A 13379-nucleotide genomic window follows, 5' to 3' on the forward strand; every position below is an offset into this window, starting at 1 on the left:
ATAGTAAATACAATGAAGAGAAAATAAGAGAACATAACTAGGCAAAGGAAACTAACTAAAAACTAATAAACGAGGATAATAATTCTTGATAACTAAGCAACACTAATACGGTAACAATATCTTTAGCATCCTAATAGAAAATAATATCTTATTAATGCTAAATAATATCTTTAAAAAGACATACATGGTTGATACCTTTTGGACGAGTGCAACTATAACTGTATACCTTTATCCGGAATAGTTAATATCCTTGAGCATCGGTCCAGATAAAAAGGGGTAATGGTACGGTGGAACTAGGATACAAAGGTCGTTGGGCTTCTTTTGGGGTGTTTTTGTTTCGGCGTGGTATGGAGTTTTGGTAGGCTCGGCTTTGGAAATTGCTAGACTTATGCGTATCAGACGGGCGTCAGTCAGCGTATGCAATTGGTAGGCCGAACATCCTAATTCCTAACATAACAGTACCGCATTTGGGTGAGAAGATAACGCCATGTAATAATATCTTGTTACAAGAAGTGACAAAACTTTAACCGCTAAACTTTAGTTTGGCTAAGTTTACCCGTGTAAGTGGTGGTCCAGATTTCATCCACAAGACATAAATCTACGGCTGAAGTGCACTCTAGGTACAAGAATTACTGTGATTATGCGTGGAGAATAAATGTTCATAAAGATTTGCCACTGGTTTTTTTATCAGACTTTCTATATTCTTCTATGTCGTTCTCTCTAACCAATTCCGGTCTCACTTTGTAGTTTTGGGTCCATAATTCCATTTAGGTCTTTTTCGGTGGTTTTTCTCTACAGTGAGGTAAGCCCTTTTCTTCTATTCTTTCTGTAATTTCATTTTTATTTGTAATTACTTTTTTTTGATCGATTTAGAAATTTTTTTGATCGATTCTTTCTGTAATATCTGTACTGACTTTTTTCCCCATTGAAATCGTCTGTGTTTGATCTTTTATTGATTTTATTGGGGAGGGTATTAGATATTTATAGTCTTTTACTTATAATCATCTTAGAAAATCAGGTTTTTGGTTTTTGGTGTTCGGATGAATCGGGTTAGGATGATACAGAATCTGGATATTACAAGAAGAGACAAAACTTTAACCGCTAAAATCAGCAAAGACTAACTAAATATAGTACAAGTTTATCTGCAATGACTAACGAGTGACGAGGAGGAGATGATGAAGCTATTACCAACACGTGTTAGTCGAAACTTCCAATGACGTCAGATCAGATAACCCTATCTATTTTCCGTCTCATTTCATCACTAATAATTATCATTACAGAACAATTTTTCGTTTTAAAAATAAAATAATTAAAAAAAAAAATCCACTTTACTATTTAAATAGTCTCTATCTATCCGAATCATTCTTATTCTGTTATTTCCTCGAAAAGAGGAAACCTCTGACTTCGTAAAGTAACCAAAATATAAAATCTCACGAAGAACCTTCGGTTTTTACCGAGAAATAGTTTATTGGAAAGAAAAGAAGAAGAAGAAAAATGGATCATGCTGCTGAGGCTCATATGACTGATTTGATGACCATTACTCGGTTTGTTCTTAATGAACAATCGAAGCATCCTGAATCACGTGGAGACTTTTCCATCTTGCTTAGTCACATCGTTCTTGGTTGCAAATTTGTTTGTGCTGCTGTTAACAAAGTAAATTTTCTATTCATTCTTTGAATTTTTAAATTCTAGTTAAGACTTTCTTTTTTTTGGAGATTTTGGTGTTAGTAGAGAATTTGATTGAAAATTAGTCAATTAGAAAGAAAGAAAAGTGTCATTGTTTTGAACTGGACAGTCATCTGAAATAGAGAAAATTAAGAACATTCATTTGATTACTGAATTTAATGTGGATTTATGGAAAATTAAGATTTTAACAGAGATAATAGCTGAAATAGGTATCATGTAAGTTTGAAGTTTAGTGTTCCTGAGATGAGATTGAAATGATTTAGCCTTGACTGACTGTTTTGAGTAATGAAAGAAGTTTGTTTTCCTTTTGGTTTTGTTCAGAAACCAGTAGAGTTAGATAAAATCTTATTATTGTTTGCCTGGTAAGTTTTCGAAGTTCTGAGAATTCGAGAGTTTTATATTTATTGATGAGGTATTAAGCTTATCTTGCTGTTGTTTTCTTGAGTAGGCTGGGCTTGCGAAACTCATCGGACTTGCTGGGGAGACCAACGTTCAGGTAACAAAGATGTTAGTCTTTTATTAATTCTTAATTTTTCTTTCCAGCAAATTCAGTTCTTTTTCACTTTTTGTTGGAGCTAGCTACTAAGAAGTGATTTATTCGACTCTGATTGCAGGGCGAAGAGCAAAAGAAACTAGATGTTCTTTCAAATGATGTGTTTGTTAAGGCTCTCGTAAGCAGTGGAAGAACGGTAAGTCTTCGGGAACTATTGACTTAGGTTTGACTATGGTGTTCGATAGATTTGAAATTGATTAAGAAATGTATTTCATCCTTATCCACAGTCTATTCTAGTATCGGAAGAGGACGAAGAAGCAACTTTTGTGGATCCAGCATTGCGTGGAAGGTGACTATTGATCCTCTCTTTTTTGTACGTGATATGTTAACTGCTGCATGCTAGACTTTTACTAACCACTTGTCTCTTTGCAAAAGCGCAGATACTGTGTGGTTTTTGATCCCTTGGATGGTTCTTCTAACATTGACTGTGGTGTTTCTATTGGAACCGTGAGACCCCTTCACCTGAAGCATGTTTTTCCTTCAGTATTTTTTCCTCAAATATCGTTTTAATTGAAATTCGCGCATTTCCTTTTTCTGGCTTAAAATTAGGTTTTTCACATTTCAGATATTTGGTATTTATATGATGAAAGCAAATGAGGAACCACATCTAGAAGATGTCTTGCAACCAGGGAAAAATATGTTAGCAGCTGGGTATTGCATGTACGGGAGTTCTTGCACGGTATAATTGCTCATTCCTTTGTAGCATTGGTTATGTAGTCAAGCTTTGAATTTTTCTGTTTCATTCTTTATCCTTCAAGTGATAGCGCTTTAGGGATTTCAAAACTTTTGAAAGTATTTTTAGCTTTATATTCTTTAATGTCTTGCATTTTTTTTCTTCAAACTTCTAGTTTTTCTTAATGTTGCTGTTCGTTTCAATTTGTTTCTCTTGAGAGTAACTTCAACATGCTTAATTGAGATTACTAGAATGATTTAGTCTGAACTGTTAAAGGAATGATCTTGCAGTTTGTGTTGAGCACTGGAAGTGGTGTCAACGGTTTCACTCTTGATCCATCCCTTGGGGAGTTCATTATGACTCATCCAGACATTAAGGTCTGTATGCAGTTGCATTACTTATTAGTTATTTCTTACGTTGAAAGATTTATGCTTGCCACACATTTCTTGTGAATTTACATATTTATCTCATCCGTACTTGCGTACAGATTCCAAAGAAGGGAAAAATCTACTCAGTAAACGAAGGAAATGCCAAAAACTGGGATACACCAACAGCGAAGTATATGCATCTCCAATTTGCAATTCCTACCTGGTCAGTATCTTGATTGGCAATTGGTGTCTGATATTGCATCCAATTTACAGGTACGTTGAGAGATGCAAGTACCCTCAGGATGGTTCATCTCCAAAGTCTCTCAGATACATTGGAAGGTATTGGTCTCTCAACCTTTACCCTTTTCCTCTTCAGTTCACTTAATAAATTCGGGTATAAATGACATAGCCTTCTTACTTCTCTACATGCTGCCACAAAAAAGCCTTAATCTTAGTTTATTTACTTAATTTGAATATGCACAGCTGGTTATCGATGCTAACTCACTTCTAGTAGAACTCTAGACTTGAACTTGCAAATTGATTACCATAACCTATTTTACCTCTTTGTGTCCACAGAACATTTAAGTTCACATGTTTTAGCAGCAGTAACGAGTTCATTAAGTTTGTTATCATGAGAAGCACTCAATATATTTTGTGTCGGAACACAGCATCATTGAATTTAATGTTACTTTCCATTAACGAACTAGTTCATCATAAAAATAAATCTGTGTCTACAGTATGGTTGCTGACGTGCACCGCACATTACTTTACGGAGGCATATTTATGTATCCTGCAGACAAGAAGAGCCCAAGCGGAAAACTACGGTATGCTATTGTGATGGATGATTTCTCTCTTTTCTTTTCTTTTCTTTTCTTTTCTTTTCTTTTCTTTTCTTTTCTTTTCTTTTCTTTTGCTTACCTTTTCTTCTTATGTAAAAGCAAATTGCTGTTAAATATGTAATGTGGTAATTAATAATGGCTATTTATTGTGTATGAAACAGTGTTCTCTATGAAGTTTTCCCAATGTCCTTTTTGATGGAACAAGCAGGAGGTCAAGCTTTTACTGGAAAAGAAAGGGTAATTACCACTTGCTCTTCGTTTTTTTTTTGGTCCGAGTTGCACTAGTTTCTTGATTACAGTACCTATATGAAAATTGGGGGAAATATCTGTTTTCCATGTTTATAAGATATCTATAGTAGTCAGGTTATCTATAACTAATAAATTGGATTACTACTATTGAGGATTCAGATAATGGAAATTCATTCGAAATTGAAAAGTAGGTTTTGAATTACTTCCTAGTTTTGAAAGTTATTTGTGAATTTAGCACATCATATCAACACTCCTAATTTTCAGACCTCTACAGAGTCTATAATTTAGCTTCAATATGTGCCAAGTAACTTGGTCGAATAGTCAAACTGTATTCAAAGTTATATGATGTATTAGAAGTCCAGAATATTGGCAAAGATGACGGCCAAATCGGAGCAGTGATTTTAGGCTCAAGCTAAAGGTGCTAATTACTAAGTACTTGTACCAGGAAGATGCACCCTTGTTTTATCGTAGACAGTAGTTTTGTCATTCACATGTGATGGGGTCTCGTATTGATTATCTTTTTTGTCTTTACAATGATCGTAATGTGGTAAAGTGGTAGGAAATTAGGAATATTAGGTTAAGGGACTAATCTGGGACTACTATTTTGTTTATATGTTTGTTTGGCTGTTTGTCTTATAGCTTGTTAGGCAAAATGATTCTTTGGAACCTGAATTGCGTACTACTAAGGTTTAAATTTCAAATATTCCATCTTAACCTTATAGGTTCGTCGGAAAAACAATCTTAGTTTATGGGTTCGGCTGATGGTGAAAATGTTCTGTCATATTTGATCTTAACACTGTTGTATCTGGAATGATAAATAACCGTCAATTAATCGTTTAACTGGTTACTGTGGCAGGCACTCGACTTGGTTCCAAAGAAAATACATGAACGATCACCTATATTTCTTGGAAGTTATGACGATGTTGAAGAAATAAAAGTGCTTTATGCCGCTGAAGAAAAGAAGGCATAAATGTGCCAGTCACTTCTAAAGACCTCAAAAGATCCCCCTGTTTTTCTGCCGGTAGCTGAGCCAGTTTATTCATCTATTCTTAAAATGAAACTTCTCATAAGCTCTGTGCAATCAGAAAATACATTTCATTAATGAGAGATGATGGTTTAGTTTTTAACTACACTGATCTCCTGTTACCAATTCGTTCCACGATTTTATTCTATGATTAGTATGTAGAACGGAACCATGGAGATATGGGTGTAGTCAGCTCCATTTAGAAAACACAACATAGACCTGGGGCTAAAATTTGAAGGCTGTTTTGAGGCATACAAGATTATTACCCTAACCAATGTAGGTTCATAAGAGGTGCACCAAGGCTAGCTAAGTAACTTAGTTTTTTTTTTGAAACATGCTAAATTACTTAGATAACCTTAATTGGTTTACTTATTTATTTTTTAAGATTCATATAAATTATTTTCCTTTCCGCTTCTCTACTCCGACCATATCTAAGTTCAGTTGTCATAATTTCTGTTCGAGTCATCTGAACCTAGGATCGACAATTAAAGCGTGGAGTTCTGCTGACAAGTTATTAGCCGAACCTATGATTAGGTTTTAAAAAAAATATAAATTCTTGAAAACATTAAGAAACTTAAAAAAACAAAAACAAAAAAGTCAATATTTTTTAAAGTTTTTTTATTTTCTCAAGGTTCGGTGTACAAGGGTCGAGGGTTCAGGTAGTTTTTTGATGGGTATATTATTTATATGTCCCTATTTTTGACACCCAATAAATATTCCTTATACAACAATAAATATGTCCCTACTTTTTAGTAACCTTATTTATTTAAAATTAGATTCCCATAATACCCTCACCCATATAATATTTTTCTTTATTTCAAAATGCAACAAATGTATTCCTCTACCACTAACACCACCACCACCAACATTCAACTACCATTCCACCACCACCATTCAACAACCACCACCTACCAACCGCCACCACCACTAATATTCTACCACCACTCCTTCACCACCACCATTACACCACCAGTCCTCCACCACCACTAGTTCGTTGTCGCCACCACCACTAGTCCGCCGCCGCCGCCACCACCACTGGTTCAGATACTTTTGTCTAAATAAAAATAGAACCAACAGTAGAAGTTGATCCAATTTATGGGATCAACAATGGTAGTTGATCCAAAAAAAAGGAATCAATAGTAGAAGTTGATCCAATTTAGGGGATCAACAATGGTAGTTGATCCTCTAAATTGGATCAACAATGAAAGTTGATCCATGTAAATGGAGTGAACTTGTCGTGAATCGAACACGCATCATCTGACATGGAGTCAGTCATGCTACCATTGCACCACAAGTTCAACATTGGAAGAAATTTACATGATTTAAACTATAAGCATGATTTAAAATACAAGCATGATTATACTTATCCAAGGAAATATTTTCAACAATAAGAGTTGAAAGGATCAACAACAGTAGTTGATCCAATAAAAAATTGGGTCAACAACAAGAGTTGATCCAATAGATGGATCAACAACTGTAGTTCATCCCATTAAAAATTGGGTCAACAACAACAATTGATCCCATAAAAACATATAAACAACACCAATTGATCATCACATGTAGCTTCATAAACAACAACAACAACTTCATCTCTTTCACTGCAGTAACCACCGACAGAACCATCAACCACCATTTATAATCCGTAGCAGCAACCGTCATTGTCTTCTATGAAGCTTCAACACCAATTCGAACCATCTGAACCAATTGAGCAAATACCAAATCCTAAATCAAATCTCCATCTCTTCAGATCTGATTTTGAAAATTAATCTTCAAAATCCCGAACCAGTTGGCAGCGAAGAAGGTGCTAATAGTTGCAGAGCTGGTGACGATGAAGATGGTGATGGTGGGAGTGATTTGGTTTGATTTGTTTCAATCACAGAACTCTCTATCTCTCAAATCTTAAATCTCTACAACAAAATTGAAAATCATACATGCCAAATCAGTATCTTCTTTCAATAATTCGAACATGCAAAGATCTCCCTGAATCTCCAACTCGAAATTATGAAATCGAAAACCAAAAACAAATCTGTCGATCCCTAAATCTGGAAAATCAATTTTTAACCTAAGAAGATGAAGAACAATAATTAACAGGTTGAAAATCGAACATAAACATATTGATAGATCAACTGATTATAGTGGAGGACGTGTTGGTGCGGCGACGGAGGAGTTGGTGGTGATGGTAGTTGCAGACGTTGAAGGGAAGAAGATAAAGAAGAAGAAATAAAACCTTGATCTGATCTAAAAAAGGGAGGGATAAATATAGAAAGGAGAAAAAACGTTAGTGGACCCCTGATGGGCTTATAGATGAAGAAGGACATATTTATTGTGTGATAAGGATATTTGTAAAGTCCATCAAAAGTAGGGACAAATATTCAATTACCACTTTTTTGATTAAAAAATTAAAATATAAACATAAGGACATTTTTGTCATAATTAAAAGATGATGGTTAACGGGTTGTTGGTTTTACATCCAAGTACCTCTATTTTTTCTTAGAGTATGCCTCAAAACAGCCTTCCAAAATTTGTGTAGATCAGTTCACAGAATGGGATTCCACAACTCTCTTGGTTGTGTTTATTGTTGGGCTATCAGTACCCGATTATTGATGGCCGACAATAGCTAGTAAGGAAGGCATGAAAGCTGACTAATCGTCTTTTGAGGTCATGCATTAGCTATACGGCTGTAATCCTTAAATCGTGTGAGATATGTATCCAAGAATGCAGTTTTTAAATGATATTCCTGATATACAAAATTGAACCCATTTTTCAAAATTTCTTATAAAAAAAGAAATAAAACATTTCCAAATGAAAGCAAATTGTACTATAACATGATCTAAGTTGAAGGCTAACATATGTTTAGGTAACAACTTATAAGAGCATCTTCATGCTGATAGTCAAGGAAAAAATATGGAGGGACGATCCACCCACACTTTTATTCTCATACTATTTCGTACTTTCGACGCCTTTTATCTTTCTATAAAACCTAAATAGTAACGGGATTGAAGCTAATATTATGGGGTATGATCCTCTTATGAAAATCTACGCTCATGTGAAAACGAGTATATCCTAAGATGTATAACACCATCATCTAACACTTTGAAAATCAACCGTTCAAAATCAACGAATTGTCAATCGTTAAAAGATTGATAGATAGTGAAGTTTGGTATTTCGAAATGCACTTCAAAATATTAGCTTAAAATCCGTTATCGTTTGGTTTTTATGTATAAAGAAAATAGCATCCAAAATGTGAGATAATGTGAATAATAGTGTGTGAGTGGATCCTCTCACATATGACTTAAGACCCTTCTGTTTAGAGCATCTCTCGGTCAAACTCAGAAGTTTTGGTATGTCAATGTTAGTTGCTCAAAATTATATCTTGATTCCTAATATACTGAAGTCAAACTCAGAGTAAGATTAGAGCATGGTGGTTAAGTATCAGTATTCACCGAATAACCCCTTAAAGATTGAAGAACAACGAAGACGTCTGCGATGACTCATCAATAAAGGTATCTGAAGACTGGCTAACCTATTTAAGCATTATTTCTACCATTCTATCTACTGAGACAACGTCGTACGGTTTTAGTATAGTTGATGAATTTCAAAGAAGAAATTTCGATTTCAAGCTGTACTTGATTAGATATAAATTCAAGCAATGAATATTCATAGGTTTATCGCTTTTGAGGTTGAGAAGAATTTATTGTTCAAAAAACTATGCATGGTCCCGCAAATATATGAACGTAAAAACATCAATTTAAAGAATATTGTTCACGAACTGATTTATGAGTTCACGTATTATGCAAAAACTTGATGTCCTAAACTCCAAAGTGTATAAGAAATCACGAACTGACTTATGAGTTCGTTAATCATGCATCGTTAGATAAGTTTCTGGATTTTTTTCTTCAAATTTACTCTTGCACACAATTGATTTAACTGTTCGCGAACTATGCACTTTTGTACATATTCCAGGACACTTAAAACATCTAATGTACCGAGCTGATTTTATGGGTTCGTGAACTTGCGTATTTTTGGGTGTTCCAGAACTCCAACATTGCTTGATGGTTCTCAATCCTATTGGGCTAAATATTATGTGACAAACTTGTGCACGGTTCTAGAATGACAACTTTGTTTGTGCACAAATTTTTGTAACTCGATGCATACTTCTTACGCATGCGTATATAATTTATATTATTTAGAACCAATCCATATGGGGAAGTTTTAATTTCCTTAGGATCAAAGTAATTCGTAAATATGAAAACTAGTTTACAAACTTGCTTCGATTGTAAGAAACCTAGACTTGTTCATCATTATAAATAGAGGACTCTCTGAAACCTAGAATCTCAATACTAGCACGTTATGTCATAGCTGCGTCTAGAATCAATCCTTTAAATACTTATGTTTTTTGTAAAACTATATTAGGTTATTAATTTTTGAAGTATTCACAATGGGATTCATGAAGCTTGGTCATATTATATTTGAACTGGTAGTTCTTAGTATCTGGAATCTTATCTTGTTCATCGTATTTCTTGTCCATTCTAAAGTTTGTCTTCTGCTATACGTCCATTCAATAACTCTTTTTTAGGGAATAAGATTGATAGAAATTATAAAGTAGTCTTCGTCTTATACTTTGTAGTTCCACGAGATTTATATCTAAACTAGTTTTAGATATTCTCGTGATGTAGAATCGATTAGGCATCTCTATAACCTTTTGAAGAGAGTAATTTATCCTAATTGTTGAGATTTTCTTAATATATTATTTACTAGTGAAGATCAGTGAACAGATTTCTATTACCTTAATTGAAATATATCTGAAGGAAATCAGTAAGATGTATATTAGAGACAAATTAGCTAAGTTCTTCTCTCCGGTTAAAGAAACTCATATGCATGTAAAGGACGCCAGTTAGGGAAATCAAGTGCATAGGATCTTGCGAGATCCAAGAGACGTAATGAGCACGACTTAACCTGGATTGGTCGGGGTTTTGATTCGATCTCAATTACATTCTAGTCTGAAACTTTTAACAACTTGACAAAAAGAAGTTGAATGTCCCACACAAAGAAAAACAAATTTGTATCCTTTGAAGATGAAAAAAACTTTAAATATTTATTATGTGGAAGCAAAGTAGTTATGGAGTCTCTAACAGGTTTGAATGCTAATCTTGCTTGGATATCAAAGAAGATAATGAGAGATTGTCAATATTTTTTCAGTTGCTTAAGTTTTTCTTGAGATAAAACCACACTCAGTCGGCTAACAATTTATGCCATGTTTCACTCCTTGTGGTCTGTTTAGGGATGCCAATGACATTTTGTTTCTTTTAAAACCTTTGTAATGATCTTTGCTCCTCTTCGTCTTAAGTAATGGAAGTTTGTTTTCTGATAATAATATAAAAAGAGATAATTATATGGTAAATATCAATTCTTATTTTTTTATAATCATGCTCATCATTTAGAAGAATCCGCAATTGGTACACTAAAAGGGTAAATACACCAATTAGGGATCGGAAGTGGAAATACTAAAAGTGTTTATATACCATGTATGGTAAAGTCATACAATATATTAACCAAACAAATTTAGCAATTGCTAAATTCAACTTGCCGGAGATTTAAACCGGCCGTAAAAAGAAAGTGTTGTTTAACATATAAGCGAGGCGTGTTTTCAAACTATGTTGGGAAGCAAATTTAGATTGGGCGAATTTTGAATCACCGCTAGAATAAAAAAATCTGGGTCCATTTTTAGTCTTTTACACCATCTTATCATCGAACAATCCATATACAAGTTTAACTATTATAGTTTAGTTTTCTTTTATGTTAGCAAGATTTAATACTCTTTCTAAAGTTTGACTCAGTTCTAATCAGCACTAATTAAAGGTATAACATTCAACTATTGCAGATATGTACTGTGAATAATAAAATGATATGGTGTATTTAACTTATACCATACCATTGTACCATTCATGGCTGTGGAGGCTCTTACATGTCTCAAGTAGACGTGTTGTAATATTATATAAAAAGAAAAGAATAATAAAATGGTTCTCAAAGAAAAAGAAAAAAAAAATAGAAAACAAAAAGAATAAAAGAGACAGTATACCTGATTCTCTTATTCCTATGCACCTAGCAAATGCTAGGATTCGCCACTTTTTTGCATCCACTATGAGTATGGTAAAGAGGCAAACATAACTGGAAAGTGGAAAATATGCCACTCAACTAGTCGAGATGAAGTTTCTAACGAGCAGTAGACGGGCAGAGTCTTGACAGCTCGGTGGAGACTACACCGCGTGTTCAAGTATAAGACGCCAGCGACTCATACTTGATCGCTCGGTGTACTCTAAGTCGCCCAGTGATACATCATCCAACGACTACAAATCAATCACCCTTTAAATACTCAATTTAGCCTTATTTCAACTCACACCTTTTCTACACTTCTCAATCTCTAACGAAAATTTGTTCTGACCTAAAACAAAATTCACCAATTTCACCCTCATCTTCTCTACAGATTATTATTTTATAACTTTCTGTAACATGGTTTTTCAATCTGATTCTCAAACTGGCCAAAGTAATAAAGTTCGGGGTGCAAAATTTACTATATGTAGCCAAAGATGAATGAACTAGCAGGAATTATGTTATTTTACATAAACTAATATCAACAGTGCATGTGGGAAAACGTACTTCTGAATTATTATGAACAAAAAATAAACATCAATAATTGTGATGTGACTGGTTGTCGGGTCGTTTCTGAAAAAACGGGGGTCTAACAACCACACCCAATATTTCGTTCGACAATCTGAATAGACAAACTCCAATATACTTTCAAGAGAATCAACTAAACAGACAGACTCAATCCAGAGAAAAGTATATCAAAGAGTTTATATCTCTGTTTCACAATGTAATCAGCAAATTAAACAGATAGAAATCCGCGAGCCTGATTATTATGAGAAACAACTTGAATGGTACCAAAGACCAATGTTCAAGTGTCAATCAATTTATATCAACAACCAAAGGTTGGATTATCTAATTGATTTATCTTAACACACAACCTGTGATATTTCTATTATACCACAAAATATAATGCGGAAAAGAAATAACACAAACACCAGAATTTTTTTAACGATGAAAACCGCAAATGCAGAAAAACACCGGGACGTAGTCCATATTTGAACATCACACTGTATTAAGCCGCTACAGACACTAGCCTACTACCAATTAACTTCTGACTGGAATGTAGTTGAGCCCTAATCAATCTCACACTGATCAAGGTACAGTTGCGCTCCTTACGTCTCTGAACCCCAGCAGGATTCTACGCACTTGATTCCCCTTGTTGATCTCACCCACAACCAAGAATTGCTATGACTCAAAGTCGAAGACTTGGTAAACAAATCCGTCTCACACAAAAAAATTTATTGGAATAGAAAATCTATCTCCACAGAAATACCTACGAGTTTTTTCCGTCTTTTGATAAATCAAGGTGCACAGGAACCAATTCATAAACCGGACTTATATTCCCGAAGAACAACCTAGTATTATCAATCACCTCACAATAATATCAATCGTATGAGGACTTATACCTACGAGTTTGTGGAATCACAAACGATGAGACGAAGATGTTTGTGACTACTTTTAATCTTACCTACCGGAGATAAATCTCAAGCAAATCTTAGCAAAGATAATACTCAATCACGATAGTAGAAGTAAGATCAGAACACGCAACTACGGAGGTCTGGCTTCACAATCCCAAAGAAGTCTTTAAGTCGTTAACCTATAGGGTTTCGTGAAAACCTAATGTTAAAGGAGAATTGACTCTAGTCGCAACTATTATCACACAGGAGGTGTGGGTATTAGGTTTCCAAATTGCTAGAGTTCTCCCTTATATAGTTTTCAAATCAGGGTTTGCAAGCTAAGTTACGCTGGTAACAAAGCATTCGATATTCACCGTTAGATGAAAACCTGATTAGACTCAAGCTAATATCTTTCAACCGTTAGATCGAACTTAACTTGTTAT

General features: G+C 34.4%; 1 protein-coding gene across 1 annotated transcript; it reads left to right on the top strand.

Annotated features, from left to right (window-relative positions):
• Nucleotides 1-1359: 1359 nt before the first annotated feature.
• LOC113347255 (fructose-1,6-bisphosphatase, cytosolic) lies at nt 1360-5500 on the top strand. Its single transcript, XM_026590873.1, has 12 exons — nt 1360-1653; nt 2135-2182; nt 2301-2375; nt 2467-2528; nt 2620-2686; nt 2805-2918; nt 3203-3289; nt 3400-3470; nt 3554-3619; nt 4018-4104; nt 4281-4356; nt 5225-5500. Exons 1-12 carry the CDS (start codon nt 1495-1497, stop codon nt 5336-5338), a joined length of 1026 nt encoding a protein of 341 aa, XP_026446658.1. The 5' UTR covers nt 1360-1494; the 3' UTR covers nt 5339-5500.
• Nucleotides 5501-13379: the final 7879 nt, after the last annotated feature.

The sequence above is a fragment of the Papaver somniferum genome, chromosome 2, assembly GCF_003573695.1.
Source record: "Papaver somniferum cultivar HN1 chromosome 2, ASM357369v1, whole genome shotgun sequence".
NCBI lineage: Eukaryota > Viridiplantae > Streptophyta > Magnoliopsida > Ranunculales > Papaveraceae > Papaver > Papaver somniferum.